Genomic DNA, 23,060 nt, shown 5'->3' with positions numbered 1-23,060 from the left:
AGGGACATCTAAATATCTTTCCTCCAAGGTTGTCCTTCTAAAACAGAAAAGTCAAACAGAAATATTTTATTACCAACCCCATTTGTAATACTAGTCAAAATTTATTTTATTATTCTTAGTATTTGTATAGCACCTGTCCTGTGTGCTCAGAGTGCTTTATATACATTATCTCACTGATTATTACAATAACTGTGTATGGTTGATATTATAATCTCCATATTAAAGGTGAGACTCTAGTTTGCCTAAGGTTCTCCCCTTACCACAATGCAACTGGCTGTTTTCAACGAGTTATGAATTAGGTTTTCCCCCATTCATAATTCTTGCTCAGCCATTTATTATATTTTACCAACTCATATAATCTTTTTTAAAAAACAAAGGCAAATATGAGCTCAGCTATACCCTTTCTCTCACAGAAAAGCTCTGAAACGTAACTCTTTTCCCCACAAAATTTCCTAAGAAATTATTTAGCATTTTGAAGGCTGAGCACCTTGGATCCACCCCATAGCATATCCATGTACAAAAGGACTCTGCCTGTAGAGAGCCAATTTCTCACTTCCTTGCTTCCACAAGAAGGCATTTAGGATGCAACAGGAGTGGGAAGGTGAGAAACTTGTGCTTCATGGATAGAAATCCTGGTCAGATAGAGATGCTAATATGAATTGGGATACAATGACCAAAGGTGGTATGCTGTTTTTAATCCTTTGGTTATTTTTTCTGCCTTGCACACACATCCATTTCTAATGACAGGCAGAAATATCAAGCACTTGCTGATCTTGCTTCTTAAACGAATCTGGTCCAAAGTCCAGAGCAAAGAGACTGAAAATCTCCTTACCTCATTAACAACATCTTCATCCTCCTCTTCGTCAATATTGCTAATACCAACATCATCCAATTGATAGTCATAGACTAACCCCTCATCTGGGAAGAGTAAACCAATCTGTGGGAGGGAAAAGGAGACTGTGAGCACCACAGTTTTCCCGAACATTTTTTCCTAAGACTAACACAAAGAATATAATATGGACATTAATTGGGAGTGATGGAATTCCATCTGGTTTATGTTCCCCAAACCTCCCAGAATAAGAGTTTCTCTGCCAAATAATACAATGCAGTCACATGTTCCAGAAATGGAGAAGCCATATTGCTGCTATTAAGAAGAGATGAGGTCCCATTTCCATCAGCTTACCTGTTTGGCTGACATGGCTTCCTTTAACCAAGTGCTGAAAACTACTCGGCTTTGGGCATCCCCAGTTGCACCCACACTCCAAATCAAAGCAAATATGAACCAAGGTTCAATAAGCTCACCAATACGGGCTATCTTCTCTGGAGGCATTTTTTTCATTCCCTGAAAATTCATTTTAAATTTAAAATTTTTCTAAAACCAATAATGTCTTCATTAATGATAACAGAGAGAACATAAAATCAAAGTTCGCCAAGCAGCTTAATTCTACCTCTTTGCTATTTTAGTATCTCTGGCTGTTAACAATAAACACTAAATTTATCTCAGTGTTTTGGAATTGCTATTGCACTCAGGGAAATGAACTCCCCACGGAATAAAGTATAATCCTCTTGTGCTGGTTAGGGTGTCAGACTAGGATCTGAAAGACCCAGATTCAAATCCTTACTCTGTCATGAAGCTTATGGATGACAATCACTCTCTCAACCTATCCTAACTCACAGTTTTTATAAAAATAAAATGTAGGAGGAGAGAACAGTGCACACTGTACAAAGCTCTTCAGAAGAAAGTCAGCATAAAAATATATGAAATAAATAAACAAATAAATATATATACACAGAATCATAGCTAACTGTAGCTACTAAGTAAAGAGAATACATCCCAGAATAATTGCACACAATTTCTTTTGAATGAATTGCCTGTAAGGCACTGAATTTTCTATCATGTTTATCTTTTCTCCTGGGATAACTGCCCATTTGACTTCTCCCTCCAGGATCTTGAATGTTAACACCTACAAAAATTGTACCTCAACAGGTATGAAGGGTTGAAAGAAGCAGTCCAATAACTTAAGGAGACTCATTGTTAAGTTAGAGTCTGTTGAAGCAATTGTCTCCTTTACTGATTTCCGCACAAACATGATGGATTCCTGTATGGATTGGGAAGATATAATTCAGAACCACAGTTAACTTGTAGCCTTAATATTGTCTTCCCTTTTCCTCACAACGAACTCTGCGCTTAGCTGCTGAAATCCCTGGCATGTTAAATAGTGCTCTGAACACTCTTCATCACAACCAGAGAATCACAGAATCATAAGAGTTGAAAGGGATCTCCAGGGTCATTTAGTCCAACCTCCTGAACAATGCAGGAACTTTACAAATACCTCTCCCCATACCCCCTTCCTGACCTTCTTCACATGATCAGCCTAATTCATATATACTATTGTAGAAAGAGAAACATAGCCATTGACGGAGTTGCTATGTGAATCTGATACCTGTCTTTTTATCAATGGTCTTCAACTTTTCCTGACACAGTGCTCACTGTTAATACCCAGACAGAAGTATGGGCCCCTCGGAAATGCAAGCCAGGCTGAAAGGTTCCTGTAATGCCACAGGCTGATACTGTAGGGGCTAACCATTACAGACCTGGTCACTGGAACCCACAACAAGTGTTGGTTATATCCAGGGCTTTTTTTGAGTAGGAACACACAGGACTGCAGTTCTGGCGGGCTTGGTGCCGGGGGTGTGGCCTAACATGTAAATGAGTTTCTACTGGGCATTTTCTACAAAAAGCCCTACGTGAAACAATGGTGATGTCAGGGGTGTGTGGCCTAATATGCAAATTAGTTCCTGTTGGGCTTTTTCTACAAAAAAAGCCCTTGTTATATCCATTACATCTTCCTGCACTGCTGCCAATGGGTGAACTGATGTCCATCTTAGGCACCACTGGCCAGTAGGGCCATGTGCTTGGCTAAATCCAAGCCGGATAAAAAACACCCAGAAATCACCTTATCAGAATTTTTCAGGTACTGATTTAGCCCAATAGTAATTTCACATATTGTTCATCTATCTGAAATAGTCAAGCCCCCAAAATCCTGAAAATATTCAGGATTTTCAGAGTTGCCAGATAGATTAACAAAGGGAACCACAGTTCCTTTAAATGCCTTCTCCAAGCTACACGACTCTGCAGCTTGGAGAACTTCAAATAAGTTTAAAGGGACTGCAAGCCCTTTAAACCAGAAGTGTCAAACATACGGCCCATGGGTCAAAACCTTCCTGCCCAGGGCTTTGATCAGGCCAGTTGGGGCTCTTTTTCCCCCCCTCCCCCTCCTGTCCTTACCCTTTGAAGCTCCCAGGCTGTGACTCTTTCAGTTCCCAGGCTCTTTGAAGCTCTGAGGCAGAGTCTCTTTCAGCCTGAGAGCTTCAAAGGCTCTTTGAAGCCCCCTTTGAAGCTCCCAGGCTGAATCTCAGTTCCCGGCTCTTCCTGCCTTTCTTTGCTGGCTGCTGCAAGGAAAACATGGGGTGGGTTTTAAAGTCCATTTCACTTTTTTCTTGCAGCTTGGTTTCAAATGGAGTGGAGATGGTTACATTTTCAGCGTTCCTATAGCCAGCTGAAACGCATGCTTCCTTGTGTCCTTGCAAACAAAAGATTGATGCTTTCAGGCAGTTTATCTCTGTTGAATGGCCCTAATCTAGTAAGTACTCTAATGTGGGAACCCACAGCCAAAGGGGGATATTATACTGGAAAGCCATTGCCAATCTGAGTAGACTCGGGGGTGGGGGAGAAGCTTACAATGCCATTTCATTGTTTCCACAGAGTCAGTGATTTGTGCTTTTTCTTGATTTTTTATTTTAAAAATTACACTGCCAAATTCCACTATTCCCCCACCTTTCCATCTTAAACAAAATAATGGAAGAGTTTTAAGCATGTTTGGATTTTAAGTTAAAAAATAATATCTTTAACTGTCTTTGTCTGTGATAAAGTTTATATTTTCACTACCTGGCATTATATTTTATGACACCCATGGCCTGGCCCCATGAAGTGCCATGTGTGTCAGATCTCGCTCTCCTAATAAATGAGTTTGTCACCCCTGCTTTAAACACTTTTGGAGTTCTCCAAACTATGGAGTCATGTAGCTTGGAGAAGGAATTTAAAGGGACCATGATCTCTTTAAATGCCTTTCTCCCCACTTAAATCAATGGAGGATGGGGGTACCTTCTCTGGGGGCCCACAGAATTCAACCCCTTGGTCCAATGTTTTTAAAACTTGGGTGTTTTTTTATTTTTAGGGGAGGCACCACCTGCTATGCTGCAAATTTGGTGCCTTGGTGCCTTTACCTAAAAAACAGCCCCCCCAAATTGATTATTCATTATATTCTATGGGGACCATTGACTAAAATGGTTCTCATAGGTTATATCGGAGACAAAAAAAATGGATTTCCTGAATATTTCCCAAATCTGAATGCCACACCAATATTGTGATTCTGGGATATTGAGAAACATCAATATCTTTCAGGTTCGATATACACAAACTCGAAAAATACTGGGATCAGATGGGGTTTTTTTTGAACACTCCTACTGGACACCCCAGCACTGAACTGAATAGTCCCTGCAGCACTGGTCACATCAGCTTGCTTCTGTATTTCAGTGGCCATGTAGCAGTTTACCTCTGCTAGCAGGTCATTCCAACAAGTAACAAAAGAAACTGGCTACCCTATTGGAGCTTACACGACAGCAGGCTGGACTTAATGACTACTGCCTTAGATAGTTTCCTTCCTGTTAATACAATAAACAGTGATGTAGGCGGCAAGACTCAGTATCAATCTGCAGAGTAGTAAAGATGAACAACTTTGATGGAAGTTTGAAATCAATAGTCTCTCTCTTGTTATTTTATAATTAAAGGCTGATTATTGTTAATACATTAGATAGACATACATAATGTGGAAGAGAAATTCAATGACAGGTATGCAACTGAGCATTCTGGCCATGAGCAGATTTTACAGTTTTATCTGAGAAAATACCTATCTAAATTGACCTCCATAGATATATAGTTGTCAGTGCTTCATAGCATTTTGTACAGGAATACTTTTATTGCTTCTGGAAGCAAAGGGCTCAAAAACTTTCCCACTGGAATCCCAATGAAACTGAACTGGAATTGTGCAAGAGTTGAGGCTCAGCACAAGAAAAGTTCTTGATGAATTGTACCTACTAGCCACTCTAAAGCAACTGAAAACAAATTTATTAATTTGGACTTGTTGGTTGGCTAAACCAAAGGCTGATGGAAAGATTCTTCACTGAATCGAAATACAGTACTTAAGAATGCTGTAGTAGTTCACCTCTAGGAATCTGTCAAAAAGAGATTCCAGTTGCTCTGAGAATGGCTTTATAACATCTGGAATCTTCTTCAGCCAGCATTCTGTAAAGGGCTTTACTCCCAAAATACTTGGCTCCAGGTATACCATGCCACATCGGGAGACTGTGGCAGGAGAGGCAACAGCTAAATCCTGCACTTCAAACATCATGGTCATTGCCTGGAAATCACAGAAAAGAAGTTAGTTTTTACCACACTGCCAAATGTACAAATTTGAATTGTGCAGCTAGTGTTGTGAATGTGTGATTGTAAAATTTCACGGAATTTGACCCTTTTCAATTCCCAGCCAATACATTGATAAAAAACACAGTGAGTTGGATCCAGATTAAATTTTCCAATGGTATAATGGCATAATGGATCTTTCATTGTTCCTCCTTGCTGTGGGAAAGGAGCCCCTCAGGAATGTGTATCAATGCTAGATATCAATGTACAGCTAGATAATTTTAGATTTTGTCCTTAATGGACTTAGACTCTACTTCCCTTCAGATGGTAAGGTAAAAATGCAAAACTACAAACTGTGTTTGGGACCCCTTGCTGAGCCCATGCCCCTGGACCTTTGCCCCAAAGTTTGGTCCTGATGACAATCACTTTTGTGACATTCTAGGAATCCTGTCTACCCTGCTGAGTCCCATAATGAAAGAAAGGTGAGATATGGATGTAATAAATAAAACATGTGTGTTGGTATAAACAACAAAGGCAAATGTAAACAAAATAAAGATACCTCAGTCAGCTTAATGATTTCACCAGAGCTAAGACACAACTTCTTGTTGTCATCCAGCACAGTGTTCATATTTTCAATCCAAACTGCATCAACAGGACCATCGAACATGTACCACTTCTTGTTGGTATCTGTGGCAATGGCTCCTACTCGGATGAGGGTGGAAAGAATACCATCTGTCCTGTAAGGTGGAATGGAGATAAGCACAAGTCAAACTGATGGTTCTACAGCTTAACAACACCCTGTATAACATCCAAGACCTTGCCTCACTCACACCTTTTGATGCTATCCTAAATATATCTGCTACCTAAATATACCTGCAGATTATAAAGAAGAGTCCACTTTCCTTAGGAATACAGTCTCCCATCTTGATATCTTGATAGGAGGAAGTGAAGAATGAATGTATACAGTCATTCAGATCCAAAAATATAAAGGCCAGTGGGAGAAGGGATACTGGATGCAGTCCAACATTTTATCACCATCAATAAATTATCATTGCCATCTATTTAAATAGCTATAATTATTATTCAGTTTTGTTTATCTAGTACAGAGGACACGTATGGTCTTTTAAAAATAAGATCAAAAGAAAATAGCATCCTTTGAAGCCCAGCTGGAGAGAACAGATGGCTTTATGCCTGTGAATGAGTTTTTATGGATACTGTATTTTTTGTCACTCTGCTACATTGGTACACTGTCCTTTGGGCAAAAACTGCATTGTAAATAAGCTGTCACGTTTAAGCAGAATATGCTATGGAGAAATCTTCCATAAAAATGCACTCTAGCCCAAGTCTAGCAAACTTTAGGGTAAAATGTAGGAAATATTTACACTGCATAAATTCTCTTTGAGCTCCTTTTGTAGGTTTAATATTTTTGTAGAATTGTGCACTTCAGCTTTATGACTAGCTAATGACATCACTAGAAAAGATGCTGGAAACATGTAATTGGCTCTCCTAGCTCTTTAAGCAGCTAAATAGCAACGTTGCCTCCCCCACACCCCACATTAGAACAGGAACCATTGTGCTGCGGAAAGTATTTTTGTCATGATAAGAAAAACATATTAATACAGATAAATTTTCTCTGAGAAACATTGATGGGGGAGTTATATGGTTGGAAAGTCCCCATTTCTACCAGGAACCTAGGGTTGCCAAATCTGACCTGGAAGATATCTAGAGATTTGGTGGCAATGTCTGAGGAGGGGGAATTTGAGGAGGGATTTCACCTAGAATCTATTGTATACCATAGAGTTTGGCCTTTGTTGAAACTGGGTCTGACAATCCATCACAGGATGAGGACACTATGGTGCTAGATCCTATGGGGGATAAAACTATGACAGACCATGAGGTTCCTGGGCTCTTGGACCTCAGAGGCTGCAGACTGCTGTGGGCTACTAAACCAGAAGCCCAGGGGGCTTAGGAAAAGGAGTCACCGTGAGAACTGGGATTCCTGAAAGACCCATGGGGGATAACAATTGATTGCCAAGGACCTTGCAGTGACCCCCAGGACCCCAAGAGCAGAGAAGACAGGAAGCCTGAGCAGAAGAACAGTTCAGATGCTGGTGTGCATAACTAACTGCCCAAGGTCTCTTGGCTGACCACAAGGTATCTGGAAACCTAGATCCACCATAAAGCTTTGCAGGATGGGTGACCTGTTCTAGCTGTAAGTGCCTACAGACTCAAGGCCAGTGCTGCAGCTGTAGGCACTGACTCCTATAAACGGAATCGTTCAGCTCTGGCTGTTGTGGGATTAAGAGTTCTGACAATGTCTGCTATCGCTGCCAATCTTGACATGGCTCCTGCCTGCCTCAGATCCCTAGGTATGAACAGCATATCCTTTGAAGCTGTCATTTCCTTAAAAAAAAATCTCTGTAGTCTGGAAAACAGTTTTAATTCCAAGAGAACACTCCAGGTCCTACCTGAAGGCTGGCAATTTTACATGAACCCCAACCTTTCCTGGCTGCCATTTTAAGTTGGGGGTGATGATCCAACTCCATATTTCCCAGAGGGCCATTAAACTAATTAAGAAGGGGAGATATTTGCAAATGGATATCCGGTACCTAGTTCTTATTAGAGTGCAGTGATCAGAACAGCTGTTTTACTTTTTGTGCAGAGCACAAAAGAAGGACCAGTTAATAAGCATTCATAGTCCCAGTGATTTCAGTTGGTGACAGCTAAGCACAGTGCTTAATGTTGGCTAGATCCTGCCCATCTGTTTAATCTTGTTACTGAGAAAGGCTTTCTGGTATTTCAATTTATGCCTTCTAGAAAGGGAGAAGGATGTTTATATTTTACCATTCATGAGTTAACAAGTCAAACTCTCCATACAGCTGGCCCATTGTAATAGATTTGGGATTCAGTATATAATAATTGACAGCTTCATAGTTTCCACCACTGACTGACGGTTGACCTTTCAAAGATGTCATTGCAGCTGCCAAAACTTTGTAACACTGAAGAAAAAAAACCGTACAATCACATACAATACCATGGTATCTATTGTAAGACAGAACACAAAGACAATGCAAACTCACCATGCATCTACAATAATAGAGAATGCAAAGTGGTTAACAAAGAACTTTGCCCAAATGTTTGACATGATTGAAGAAACAGGACTATAAAAGGCAAGCAAGGATCACAAAAGGAGAGGTGGAAACTGTCCACTTTCTTCTATAAGAATATCTTGAAAATCACATTGTAGAACTCTCACTAAAGTGGGGAAGGCTAAAGGTCATCTGTTCCTGCCTTAATGAGGCTCTTCTGCAGTACAAGTAAGTTTGGTATATCACTTTTAATACCCTCTGGTTTTATTTTAAAGGTCTCCAATGTATGCTGCTGCTGAACTTTGCAAGAAACTTGGGGTTGGGTTTTTTGTTTTTGCTTTTTTCTCACAATAAAATCTGAAGTTCTCATGTCATGGATGTTAGTGTTGAGGAAAAGGTAATTTTCCCTTCCTATTCTGAGAAGACTGCACTGCATCTCCTGCAGACCTTACCTTAGTTTTTCCAGAGCCGGTGGGCCCCACTAACATGAGGCCATGCCGCACCACAGTTGTTTCATACAGCTGGATGCACTTTGTTACAAAACCTGGAGCACAAAAGATTCAGAGCAAGAATACTCAAACAGTTACATTTACTGATCTTCAGGTGTGCAAATACAAGCACCAACTTATTGGACTGGATGCCGACCCTACCTAAGCCAGTTCTATTTTATCACATCAAAGCAACAAGGAAGAAGCATACTAGTTAGTTCCTCAGATAAACAGAGGAAGATTTTGACATAGCTGACAGTGGTACTACTTTACATATACATTTCACAATCCAAAAAGAGAAACTATAGAGTACATATGAAACAGATATATGTGTGTATATTTATAAACACACGCACAAAATAAATGCCATAATTCCTTGTGTGTCCTCTTACTCTCATTCCTTACAACTCTACCAGAGTGTCACAACACAGTAAAATAAACTATAATATCACATGCAGCTAAGGAAAAAAAAACAGGTTACTCACCTGTAATTGATGATCTTCGAGTGGTCATCTGTGCAGTCCCACACATGGGTTTTCCTATCAGGACGAACCCTACCTCGGAGATTTTAAAAAGCTAGCCTAGGCGTTATTTTTGGCGCGCACTCCCTCTCGCTCTGGGGAGCAGGCATCCACTGCGCATGCCTGTAGCGCGAGGGAGGCGCCCAACCCACTCAGTTTCTTTCCCCGCCGCTGACATAATAGGAGCGCGGATATATAAGACAAGTAGCCAGCAGCGGGGACGGCTGGGCGGGCGTGTGTGACTGCACAGATGACCACTCGAAGATCATCAATTACAGGTGAGTAACCTGTTTATCTTCTTCGTGGTCTCTGTGCAGTCCCACACATGGGTGACTGATAAGCTGACCTGCAAGGCGGTGGGTGCTGGCACTAGAGTTGGAGGAAGAAATAGTGCAAAGGTTAGTGCAACATAGTCAGCACATTATAGGCTATAAGGTAAGTAACTACTCACCAAGCCCGGACCAGCTTCTTAGTCAAAGATGGAGCGAAGAACTGCCTGTCCGAAGGATGCATCCCGCCTAGCACGAACGTCCAAAGCGTAGTGCATGGCGAAGGTCGAGGAGGAAGACCAAGCGGCAGCAGCGCAAATGTCCTCCATGGATACACCCCTGGCAAGGGCAGATGACGTTGACAGAGCTCTTGTAGAATGAGCTCTTATGGCAGATGGGACTGGTTGCTTCGCGAGTTTGTAGCACAGCTCTATAGCAGCAACCAACCATTTTGATAGTCTCTGTGTAGATATCTTTTTTCCCTTATGACGGCGGCCGTAGGCCACAAAAAGTCTGGAGTCTGTGCGGAACGATGCAGTTCTATCTATATAAAAGGCGAGTGCTCTTCTCACGTCTAGACAGTGTAGAGCTTCTTGGCCCTTATCCGTAGGCCGTTGGAAAAAAGCAGGTAAGGTAGTGGTTCTATGCAGATGGAATGCGGAGACCACCTTCGGTAAGAAAGCGGGATCTGGCCGTAACACCACCTTATCATGGTGAAACATGGTGTAAGGCGAGTCCGCTCTGAACGCGCAGAGATCACTTGCTCTTTTAGCAGAGGTGAGTGCAACTAAAAGTGCCGTTTTCCATGAGAGGAGGTGAAGTGGTATCGTAGCCATAGGTTCGAAAGGCGGTTTTACTAGTTGGCTAAGCACTAGTGACAAACTCCAGCTAGGATACATTTGCCGCAGTGGTGGGTGCAAATGTAAGATTCCCTTTAAGAAGGATTTCGCAGCAGGGTGTGAGAAAACAGTTCGACCCTGTACATGCGGGTGAAAAGCTGAGATTGCTGCCAGGTGCACCTTCAGAGAGGAGTACGTAAGGCCCTTTTCTGACAAATGCAGTGTATACGCTAAGATTTGAGGCATGGAAGCCGAGGAGGGGCTGAAATTATGCTTGGTAGCGTAGATGGAAAACCTTTTCCATTTCATGGAATATGACTTCCTTGTTGACGGTTTCCTTGCATTAAGGAGAACGTGTCTTACTCCTTCAGGAAAGTCTGAGAGCATATCCTCCAGGCCGTTAGGCGAAGCCTGTTCGGGTCGTGGTGCAGAACCCTGCCGTTCTGCTGGGACAGGAGGTTGTGTGCCAGAGGGAAGTGATGGTAAGTGTTTTCTGACAGGAGGAGAAGGGTTGTGAACCATGGCTGGCGTGGCCACCATGGCGTCACTAGAATGCAATCTGTGTTGTCCAGTTGAATTTTCTGTATGCACCGTGTTATTAGCGGAAAGGGAGGGAAGAGGAAGTGTAGTGGACCGGTCCACGTTTGTATGAAGGCATCCCCTGCAGACTGTTGTGAGGGCGGACCTCTCATAAAAAAGATCGCACACTGTGCATTGTCTGGTGCAGCAAACGCATCTATTGACGGAGTTCCGAATTTCCGGAATACTGGCAGAAGGTATGACCGGTGGAGTGACCACTCGTGGTCGTTGATGGAATATCTGCTCAGTCTGTCCGCTTGAATATTCTGTACGCCAGGAAGATGTACCGCAGTGAGGTGGATCTGATGGGCAATACTCCAATGCCACAGGTGCATTGCTCTTTTGCAAAGGCGGGTGGATGCTGTCCCTCCTTGCCTGTTTATATAAAAAACCGTCGCCACATTGTCTGAGGCGATTTGTACGTGTAGGCCTTGAAGAGATGGAAGAAACGATTTTAACGCTCTGTGAACAGCTAGAAGCTCTAAGCAATTGATGTGGAGCGACTGTTCGTACGGTGTCCATTGCCCCTGGACCGTGAGTACGTCGAGATGAGCTCCCCAGCCCCATCTCGAGGCGTCTGTTGTAACCACTGCTGAGGGGCTTGGCCGTAAAAAGGGCATTCCCGCAAGCAGGTGAGCTCGAACTGTCCACCATTCGAGCGAAGGGAGGATGTGGTTTGGAACAGTGAGGACCGTTCCTTGAGATTGGTGTTGGGGTCGAAACGCGCGGACGAACCAGATTTGTAGGGTTCGCATGCGTAGTCTTGCGTGTGTCAGAACTGCCGTCGTGGCTGCCATAAGTCCTAACATGCGCTGAATGTTGAAGGCCGGTTGTTTGGGTTGTTGCATTATTTGTGTGGCCAGCGTCTGAATGGAGGATATCCTGTCCACAGGAAGATACGCCTTGTGGTCCGTGGTGCACAAACGAGCCCCAATAAACTGAATGTCTTGAGTTGGGGTAAGGTGTGACTTTTGATGATTGACCTGGAGGCCCAGGTTTGCTAGGAGCGCAAGTGTGATGGAAATGTCCTTCATCAACTGCGTCCTTGAGGCTCCCACAAGGAGCCAATCGTCTATGTATGGGTAGGTTGCAACGCCGCGTTGTCTGAGGTATGCTGCAATAACCGCCATACATTTCGTGAATGTCCGTGGTGCCGTGGAAAGTCCGAAGGGCAGAGCTCGGAACTGGTAGTGGTTGTTGCCAACGGCGAAGCGCAGAAACTTTCTGTGGCATTGGTGTATTGTCAGGTGGAAGTATGCGTCCTGTAAATCTACCAGTGCCATCCAGGAGTTTCTGGGGATTAAGGGCAGAATCGATTGTAAAGTGATCATTCTGAATTTTCTGTGGCGGATGAATTTGTTTAGGGCTCTTAGATCCAGAATCGGGCGCTGTCCCCCATCCCTTTTCGGGACTAGAAAGTACCTGGAATAAAAACCTGTCCGATGATACTGGACTGGGACAGGCTCTATAGCCGCTTTGGCTATTAAGGTGTCTATTTCTTCCTGAAGGGAAGGTGATGGGGGAGTGGAAACAAAATGATGTCTTTTTGGTGGTGCTTGAAACTCTATGGAGTAGCCCCTCAAAATAATGTTCAGAACCCATTTGTCCGTGGTTATTTGCTGCCAATTGTCGAGAAATGGAAGAAGTCTGGAGACGTGCTGAATTGGTAGAGGTAGAAAGTCAAAGAGACTGCTTTGATGAAGATGCAGCCTTTTTAGGTGGTTGTGGTCTCTGCTGTCTCTGGTTAAAGGATTGCTTTGGAGGAGGAGCCTTACGTTTCCAGTATTCAGATTGTCGAGGGGATCTGGAACGTTTGAAGGGCGTTGGTTTCCATGATCTGGGCTTATAGCTCTGTTGTTGTTGTTGCTGTTGGGCTACCCCCAATCTTTTCGCTCGTTTGCGGCTGTCGTCCACGGTGGAGAGTATATCGTCCGTTGTGGCATTAAAGAGACCTTGTCCATCGAAGGGAAGGTCTTCTATTTTGAATTTTAGATCGGGCTGCAACGAAGAGGATCGAAGCCAAGCGTGTCGTCTTAGGGCAATTGAGGCGGCCATCGCCTTGGAAGTGCACCCCACAGAGTGACGGATGGTGTTTATCTGTTGCTTTGAAATCCTGTTGAGCTCCTGAAGCAGCTTGCAGGCTTGTTTCTGGGAGGGCTCAGGCAGGGCAGAGACGAGCGTATTCAGTTGGGAGGAGATATTGTGGGAATACGCGGCGAAGTATGCTAGGTAATTGTTGATTTTGGCAGTTGCCGTCGAGATTGAATACATTTTCCTTCCAAGAGTATCTAACTTCCTGCCTTCCTTCTCAGGGGGTACCGGGTGGCGGGTCTGTTTAGTTTTAGAAGATGAATGCACTATCAGAGAATTCGGTGCTGGATGGCTAAATAAAAATTTCGAATCCGGTGCTTGGATCCTATAAAGGGATTCAATGCGTTTTGAAGTTGGGGGAATGGAGGCTGGGTTGTCCCAAGCTTCTTTGATGGCTTCTAGGTGTACCGGCAGCATCGGCAGAAAGGAACCAGCAGGTAAATCTGAGTGCACCAAGTCGTGTACCACGTCTGTCACCTTGGGTGCATCCGAAGTAAGAGTTACGTTAAGTGCAGAGGCCATATTGGCAATCAAGTCCAGGTATGTCTTTGCCCCTTCGGACGGTGACAAATCCGCGGGCTTGGCGATATCCGAGGCGGGGGACCCAGGGGACATGGACTGTATCGAGTCCGATGATTGAGCGTCGGATTCAGCATCAGAGTCAGGTTCGGGTTCAGGTGGGTCCGGTCTGGTTGGAGTCGTGCTTTTGGGTTCCACTGGAATCGCACCTCTAGGTTTAGAAGTCGAAGTGGAAGGAGTCGGAGACGGCTGTTTCGGTAGTTGCTTGCTCCGTTGGACAGGAGTCGCTTCCTTGGATGGGTTCCTGTGATAATCGGTTCGGTACCGAGAATGGTGGTATCCGCAACATGCATGGGATTCGATGGAAGGAGACCTTGAAGCATAATGGCGTCGCCTCGGGGACATGGATGGGGACCGAGATCTCGGGTTGTAGCGATGGCGGTCCCTCCCTCTACTAGGGGATCTCTCCGGGAAACGCGTATGATGGTACCGATATCTCTCTATGCTGGGGGACCTGGCTGGGAACCGATGCGCATCGAAGTACCTGTAAGCGTCATGTTTGTACTGGATGGGATTCGACATATCGCGGAACGATCTAGGATCGATGTGGTGTCGAGTCCACTGTTGCGGGTCTCGAATCGGCTCCAGAGCAGGGTCTAGCATGGATCCTTGCGGGGAAGGGGATCGGGACGGAATAGGAATAACTTCTTCCGTCTGTTGGTGCGGCGACTCCGTAGCCGGGGTGGTCACTTCCTGGGTGTCGGATCCGGGAGTGGAGGGCTCGCATTGCGATTCGGGCTCGTTCTGTTGTTCGGAAGATTTTCTCGAGTCCCTCGGAATCTTCGGGTCCTTCGGGTCTGTCGGTTTCCGCGGAGCCTTCGGATCGGACGGTTTTCTCGAATCCTTCTGGCCCTTCGGGTCGGAATGCTTATGTTTCTTAGTGTGCTTCCCGCCCTTTGGTTTAGTCGCCGCGGCCGTTTGTTCTGACGTTCTCGCGCCGTCGCCGGCTTTCGCGGCATCGCCGGACTTATGCTTGCTGGGAACAATGGCCACTGAAGCTGCCGACCGTGCGCCGTCCCCTTGGGGAGTCAGTAGGGGGGGCGACTTACTTGCTGACGAAGATTGCGACATATCAGGCTGGAGCACAGACTCCATTAAGTGGCTTCTGAGTCTAGCGGCTCTGTTTTTGCGCGCCTGTTTGCAGAATTGAAGGCAATGCGCACAGGCGTCCACTTTATGGGATTCTCCCAAACAGAACAAGCAAAGCGAATGCCCGTCCGATGTAGGGATTTTCGCCCTACAGCGCGAGCACCTTTTGAAGGTTATTTTACTGTCCCTTCCTTCCATACGCCCGGGGGGGGGGGGGTGGGGGTGGGGGAAGGGAGGTCTGAGGAAAAGCGGGGAAGATATTTATCTAAATTTTTTTTTTTTTTTTTTTTTTGAAGATAAGAATATGAAGAAATAGCGAAGGATGAAATAAGAGGAAACTTGAAGAAACGGAGGCTAGATATCTGAGGTAAGTGAGGAGCGCAACGAGGTAGGACTATCCCGGGCGGCGGTTGGAAAGAAACTGAGTGGGTTGGGCGCCTCCCTCGCGCTACAGGCATGCGCAGTGGATGCCTGCTCCCCAGAGCGAGAGGGAGTGCGCGCCAAAAATAACGCCTAGGCTAGCTTTTTAAAATCTCCGAGGTAGGGTTCGTCCTGATAGGAAAACCCATGTGTGGGACGGCACAGAGACCACGAAGAAGATCAGGTTGTTTACATGTGGCTCTTCTTTGAGTCGTTGTCTCTGTGTTCATACTGATGGGATTTTCACCTCTGCAGAGTCATGATTCAGAAACTTCTAGAGCAGAGGTGTCGAACTCATTTGTTAAAAGGGCCAAATCTGACATAAATGTCACTTTGTTGGGCCAGGCCATGTATGCCATAAAATGTAACTAGAGATATAAACTTTATAAAGATGATTTCAGGTGCTGAATGGCAATAGCGGACATGGCTGGATTAGATGTGATATGCAGAGGGGTAGCAGGTAGGCATGAGCATGAGGACAGTGGCTCAGTGGCAGAGCATCTGCTTGGTAAGCAGAAGGTCCCAGGTTCAACCCCCAGCATCTCCAACTAAAAAGGATCCAGGCAAGTAGGTGTGAAAAACCCCAGCTTGGGATCCTGGAGAGCCACTGCCAGCCTGAGTAGACAATACTGACTTTGATGCACCAAAGGTCTGATTCAGTATAAGGCAGCTTCATATGTTCAAATGAACTACGAACCACAATTAATGCTCAAAATGGGCCACGAATCGCAATTAATGCTTAAAATGGGCCAGGTTGTTTGAACGCATCGAGTCTGAACTGGAAAATGAACTGGCTGTTTTCCTAGGTGGTTTGTTTGGGTTGGTTTTGGTTCATTTTTCCAGACAGCCTGGCAGGTAAGAGGAGAGAGTCTGTTGAAGAGTTAGATGCCAGTTAAGTGTCTTAGCCCATTGGGGAGGGGGGTGCTGTTCCACCTCCCAAACTTGCAATCCTCACCAAATTTGGAGAGCAGGTAGAGGAGAGTCCACTGAAGAGCTTGCTGAAAGTTTGCCACCTCTAGCCCACTCGGGCATTCTACCCCTTCCTGAACCAACCAAACCAACAAACCACCAATCAGTTCTGGAAATTGAAAAAAAATAAAAGAACCAAAATGAACCAATGAATTGAGCAACCCAATGAACTATGAAAGGAAACAAACCACCATTTTCGAATTCCGTGCCTATCTCTAGTAGCAAGCATGGAAGTATCAGCATTGGTAATGAGACAGGAAACCTAGATCTTAATTTGGTACAGGAAGATTCAGTCCAGGAGGATGCAAAAAATAAATGGAAATAAGTTTGAAGAAGTAAGGAGTGACTCGCAAAAGACATACCTTACCACAAATTTTGTTAGTCTTTAAGGTGCTACTGGACTCTTACTCTTTCTACTGTTGTTAGAAACCACAACATTCAAAAAACAGTGGGGGACATTTTAACCTTCCAGGATATTCAATTGCAGACCTAAGAGTTGCAGTTCTCTTAGAAGGGAGATTGAACATATGAAGCTGCCTTATACTGAATCAGACCCTTGGTCCATCAAAGTCAGTATTGTCTACTCAGACTGGCAGCGGCTCTCCAGGGTCTCAAGCTGAGGTTTTTCATGCCTACTTGCCTGGACCCTTTTTGGAGATGCCAGGGATTGAACCTGGGGCCTTCTGCTTACCAAGCAGATGCTCTACCACTGAGCCACTGTCCCTCCCCTACAAAGATTAGAAAGAGAGATACTGAATTGCAACTGACAATAAAGCTCAAGGCAGTGCACCTGCTGGACTGAACTGAGAACTAGATTTCTTCTCTCATTACCAATGTCTGCTATTGTCATTTGGCATCTGAATCATTTCACTCTCCAAGATATACATTCTAGCTGTACCTGAAAAAGTGAGAAGTGACTCATGAAAGCTTATGCGCTGCCACAAATGTTGTTAGTCATTAAGGGGCTACTGGACTCTTGCTCCCTGTAGCGTATTGCGATAGCATAATGCGGCAACCATTTCGTTATAATGCAATGCGGCAACCATTTCGTTATAACGCAATACAGCAACCATTTCGTTATGACGCAATAGCGTTAGTCCGCGTAGCCAGACAGCGGAGGCGACTGGGGACACCCAGGCGACTCCGCGGGAAGCGCTGAGCCCGCCAATCACCAGCAGCGGCAGGAAGTTCAACAGGCCAGGATTGGGCTGGCCTGTAGGGGAAGAAGTTCCGGGAATGTATATAAGCGGGACCCGGCCCGCATGCTCGCTCTCTTGTAACGTGTCTCCATTAAAGCATGTTGCCCTACCAATGTCTCCCGTCTCAGTATGTCACAGTGGTGACGAGGATGGGATGCTAGCCACGTCGGCTACACCGGAGACAGGGCAACCCACAGGCCACGATCGCCGCCGCCATCAGCATGGCTCACCAGAGCGGCACCACCAGCCACATCGAGACCTTCAACCCCACAAATCCCGAGGCCTGGGAGTCGTACTCGGAACGGGTTGAGTGCTATCTGAGGGCCAACCGGATCACAGAGGATAGCATGAAGAGGGACGTTCTCCTGAGCATCTGCGGGGCGGCCACATTCGAGATTGCCAAAGGTCTCTTGGCCCCCGCCCGGCTCACGGAGAAGTCCTATGAGGAGGTCGTCAGGCTCCTCACCGGCCACTTCTTGCCTCAACCGTTGCGAGTGGCCTGCCGGTTCCTCTTCCATAGGAGGGATCAGGCCTCGGGGAATCGGCTGCCGACTACCTGGCGGCCCTACGCCAGATCGCAGGCAACTGCAATTTCCCCCACCTGGAAGAGACCCTGGCCGATCGGTTCACGTGGGGCCTTCGCAACAAGAGGCTCCAGCAGAAGCTCTTTGCAAAGGAAGAGCTCACCCTCCAGAGCGCATTCAGCGACGCCGTGGCGTTCGAGAGGACCTCGAGGACTTTCTCCAGGGCGAAGACTGACGCAGTCCACCACGAGGAGCTGGACCCCGACCATCAGGACGAAGGAGAAGCGTTCCAGTTGCGCCGCCCAGCAGGGGCCACCAACCGCACACCACAGCGATCCCGAGCCACCGATCGACCCCCAGCGGCGGAGAGAGCACCAGCCACAAAGTGCGCCAGCTGCGGCGACCCCCCATGACAGAAGGGACTGCCAGTACCGGACCTGGGACTGCCGGAGCTGCGGAAAGACCGGCCACATAGCGAGGGCTTGCTGGGCCAAGTCCAATCGCCGGAGGATGACCACTCACCACGAGTCGGCGGAGTTCCACTCCACGGCCTCCACCACACTACAGGTACTGAACTTGCCCCTTACCACCCCCGACAAGATCAAAATGGCGGTCCTCATTGAGGGAGCCCCATGCCAAATGGAGGTGGACTCAGGCTCCTCCATTTCCATTATAGCAGAGGAGACCCTGAGGAAACTGTGCCCCCACCAGCGGCTTCAACTAAGGCCGGCGGACTTCATACTGCGGGACTTTCAGAAGAACACGGTTCAAATCGTGGGGTGGGCCCGGGTGCAAGTTGAGAGGGGGTCCTTCAGCGGCCCGCTGGACATCCTGGTGGTGAAGCGCCAGCTTACCACCCTGCTAGGACTGGCGTGGTTCAAACCCTTGGGGATCCGCGTGGAGGGGGTGGGGCAAACCCTAACACCCAGGGGGTTTGGGGAGGTATGCCAAGAGTTCCCCGACGTGTTTGACGGTTCCCTGGGGAGCTACAAGGGGCCGGCCATTTCCCTACCGCTCGACCCGACGGTCAGGCCGATCCGGCTCAAGGCCAGGCGGGTCCCGTTCGCCTTGAAGCCAAAAATCGAGGCCGAACTGGACCGCCTCATTGCGCAAGGGGTCTTGGAACCGGTGGACTACGCCACGTGGGAGACCCCCATTGTAACCCCGATCAAGCCAAACGGGGAGGTGCGGATTTGTGCCAACTATAAGTGCACAATAAATAAGGCACTGCAGGATAACCCCTACCCCGTGCCAGTGGTGAGCCACGTCCTGGCAGCCCTAGCAGGGTCAAAGATCTTTGGGAAGCTGGATCTGGCACAGGCCTACCAACAGCTTCCGGTAGATGCTAAAACGGCGGAGGCCCAAACCATTGTGACACACAGGGGGGCCTTTCGAGTGCGGAGGTTACAGTTCGGGGTCAGCGTCGCTCCGGGGATTTTCCAGAGTATAATGGACGCTCTCCTTAAAGGGATCCCCGGAGTCCAGCCGTTCTTTGAAGATGTTTTGATCGCCGCCCCGGACCCTGAAGAATTCGGCAACCACCTAAGAGAAGTGCTCCGCCGGTTCCAAGCAGCGGGGCTCAAGGTCAAGAGGGAGAAGTGCTTGCTGGGGGTACCAAGGGTGGAGTTCCTAGGATTCGACATAGACGCAGCGGGAATCCACCCAACGGAGGAAAAGACACGAGCCATCGTGCAAGCCCCGGCCCCCACCTGCAAAGCGGAGCTACAAAGCTTCTTGGGGGTGCTCAATTTTTACCACTCGTTCCTCCCCCACAAGGCAGCCCTTGCAGAACCCCTACATCGGCTGCTGGACAAACAAGCCCCTTGGGTATGGGGCAAACGGCAAGCCGCCGCGTTTCAGGCGGTAAAAGACATTCTGGTTTCCAATGCGGTGCTCCACCATTTTGACGAGCGCCTCCTGGTCATCTTGGCTTGCGATGCATCGCCATACGGGGTGGGCGCAGTCCTGGGGCACCAACTCCCGGACGGGAGGGAGGTACCGGTGGCGTACTACTCCCGTACACTCACACCGGCCAAGTGCAATTACGCACAAATAGATAAGGAGGCCTTGGCAATCGTGGCGGGGGTCCACAAGTTTCATGATTATCTGTATGGGCGGAGGTTCACAATAGCCACTGACCACAAGCCGCTCTTAGGTCTGCTGGCCCCTGACCGCCAAACCCCCCAAATACTTTCACAGCGCGTGTTGAGGTGGAATCAATTCCTCAACTCTTACATGTACACACTAGTCCACCGAGCCGGCAAGGCTATGGGCCACGCTGACGCGCTCAGCCATTTGCCACTGCCCGACACAGAACCTGACCCAGCCCCAGCACACCTGGTCATGTTGGTCGAGTCTCTCCCGGAGCCGCCCCTCCACGCCGCGGAGGGTGCGAAGGCCACTGGGAAGAACAAAACACTGGCAAGGGTTCTCGACTGGGTGGTGAGGGGGTGGCCAGAAGGGAACATGGGGGAAGAGTTTAGGCCCTACAAAACAAGGAGAGAGGAGCTAGCAGCTCACAAAGGGTGCATCTTGTGGGGAAGCAGGGTGGTGGTTCCCCCCACGTTGCAGAAGCAAGTTCTAGAGTCGCTTCACGAGACCCACCCTGGCATAGTCCGAATGAAGGCTTTAGCCAGGAGCTACGTCTGGTGGCCGGGGATGGATGAAGAGATCGAGAACTGGGTTCGGAGGTGCAGCGTGTGCCAGGAGTCGCGGCCAGAGCCACCCAGTGCCCCAGTTACACGATGGGAAACCACTAGGAAACCCTGGTCCAGGCTCCACCTAGACTTCACGGGGCCCTTCCAGGGACAGATCTTCCTGATTATGGTGGACGCCTACACAAAATGGCTGGAGGTCATTCCAGTAGCGTCCACTTCATCAGCAGCCGCCATCCGGGCACTGCGCAGGGCACTTAGCACCCACGGGATTCCAGACACTATTGTCTCTGACAATGGGGTGGCTTTCACCTCCGGGGAATTTCAGGCGTTCCTGCAGAGGTACCTGATCAGACACATAAGGTCAGCCCCGTTTCACCCGGCCACCAACGGACAGGCAGAGCGCATGGTTCGAACTACCAAGGAAGCCCTGGGCCGGATAGTACAGGGCGACTGGGACCACAGGCTGGCCGCCTTTTTGTTTGACAACAGGGTAACCCCCAACCCGGTCACGGGAGTGAGCCAGGCAGAGCTCCTCATGGGGCGCAAACTCATTACGAGGCTCGACAGGTTACACCCTGACCGAGCCTCTGACATCAGGGGGTCCCCGGAAACCAGGGACGCAGCCAGGGGTTTCTTCGCGGGGGACCCGGTGTTCGCCCGTAACTACGCCGGGAGACCGGGGTGGCTAGCAGGACGGGTGCTGCGGGTAATAGGGTCCCGCCACTATGAGGTGTCCACAGAGGGGGGCCAAGTCCTATGGAGGCACATCGACCAAATGCGCCGCCGCACTTTACCGGAGGGGCCCACCGAAGCGGGAGAAGCAATGCCCGGGGGGGAGCCAGCGAGGGATCTACCCGAGGCTGCCGAGCCAGCACCGCACCTGCCCACACCAGCGGAGGCCGGGCGATCAACAGAGCCAGACCAGCAGCAAGCCGACGCATCACCCCCCGGAGATGCCCCGACCGCAGAAGCCGCTTCCATACCGCAAGCAGCACCAAGGAGGTCAACACGGGAGCATCGGCCTCCCGCCTACCTCCGGGACTATGTACATTAACTATGGGGGGAGGAGTGTAGCGTATTGCGATAGCATAAGGCGGCAACTATTTCGTTATAACGCAATACAGCAACCATTTCGTTATGACGCAATAGCGTTAGTCCGCGTAGCCGGACAGCGGAGGCGACTGGGGACACCCAGGCGACTCTGCGGGAAGCGCTGAGCCCGCCAATCACCAGCAGCGGCGGGAAGTTCAACAGGCCAGGATTGGGCTGGCCTGTAGGGGAAGAAGTTCCGGGAATGTATATAAGCGGGACCCGGCCCGCGTGCTCGCTCTCTTGTAACGTGTCTCCATTAAAGCATGTTGCCCTACCAACGTCTCCCGTCTCAGTACGTTACACTCCCTTCCACTAATACAGAATGCAAGCTGTGCTCTTAGGTTTCTCCCCTCTGTCTGTTCCCTCCAAATGCCATAGGACTCTCCCTCTTTCTCTGGCTCTTTTTTCTCCTCTCCCCATCAAAGAAGTGTGCAGGCATACAAAAGCTTATACCTGGAATAAAACGTTGTTGGTCATCTTAAAAGTGCTACTGGATTTTCTCTCTAGTTCTTTCCTTCCTCCCTTGCCAAAGGAGGAGGAAGGGGAGGAGCCCTCAGCAAACCAAGGGAAGGGTGGGGGTTAGCTTTCTTTCTCTCCCCTGCAAAGCAGGAAATAGGAAAGACTGGACAAAGGCCAGCTCTGATGCTGAAAACAGGAAGGAGGAACAGGATGTAGGAAACAGCAGACAGCCAGTTGCTTGTGGGCCTGATGGGGGCCCTGCAGGGTCTGGATGTGACCCACGGGATGGATGTTTGCCATCCCTGTTCCAGAGTTAGCTTACAGGTGGAAAAAGTCTCCCTAACAGGAATATAGCTTTGACAGCATTTGCCTCAACACGTCTAGTTTTCCTTTATGATACATAAAAGGCCTCCTAAGTGCCACAGCTCATATTTTGCATTGCAAACTTACATGATAATATACCTATTTACTAATGAGAACATTTTGGCGGTTTGTTCATTTTAAAAATTTATAAATTCATTTTTCTCCCCAATTGGGACTGAAGGCAGGTAACAAAATTTATGGGGCACATAGCCAGAACTGAAGATTAAAAAAAAGAGTCCACAGATGGAAGGGAAGGCATCATTCATTCAACGTGACCTGACACCTTTCCCCTAAACTTTCTTCACCATTCTCATATTCTGTGAGCTAAGATTACTAAAGGACAAGCCGCAC

General features: G+C 47.7%; 1 protein-coding gene across 1 annotated transcript in view; it reads right to left on the bottom strand.

The window, feature by feature from the left end:
• The window catches only part of DNAH1 (dynein axonemal heavy chain 1), a 255,919-nt gene that overhangs the window by 109,903 nt on the left and 122,956 nt on the right, over positions 1-23,060 (bottom strand). Inside the window, exons 34-40 of the mRNA XM_060240006.1 lie at positions 9,024-9,115; positions 8,327-8,481; positions 6,042-6,219; positions 5,286-5,480; positions 1,980-2,099; positions 1,184-1,342; positions 833-937 (exon numbers count right to left, since the gene is read on the bottom strand). Coding sequence (XP_060095989.1) covers positions 833-937; positions 1,184-1,342; positions 1,980-2,099; positions 5,286-5,480; positions 6,042-6,219; positions 8,327-8,481; positions 9,024-9,115 — 1,004 coding nt within the window. The remainder of the gene's footprint in view (positions 1-832; positions 938-1,183; positions 1,343-1,979; positions 2,100-5,285; positions 5,481-6,041; positions 6,220-8,326; positions 8,482-9,023; positions 9,116-23,060) is intronic.

This window comes from Heteronotia binoei, chromosome 5 (assembly GCF_032191835.1).
Source record: "Heteronotia binoei isolate CCM8104 ecotype False Entrance Well chromosome 5, APGP_CSIRO_Hbin_v1, whole genome shotgun sequence".
NCBI lineage: Eukaryota > Metazoa > Chordata > Lepidosauria > Squamata > Gekkonidae > Heteronotia > Heteronotia binoei.
This window is presented reverse-complemented; position numbering and strand designations above follow the sequence as displayed.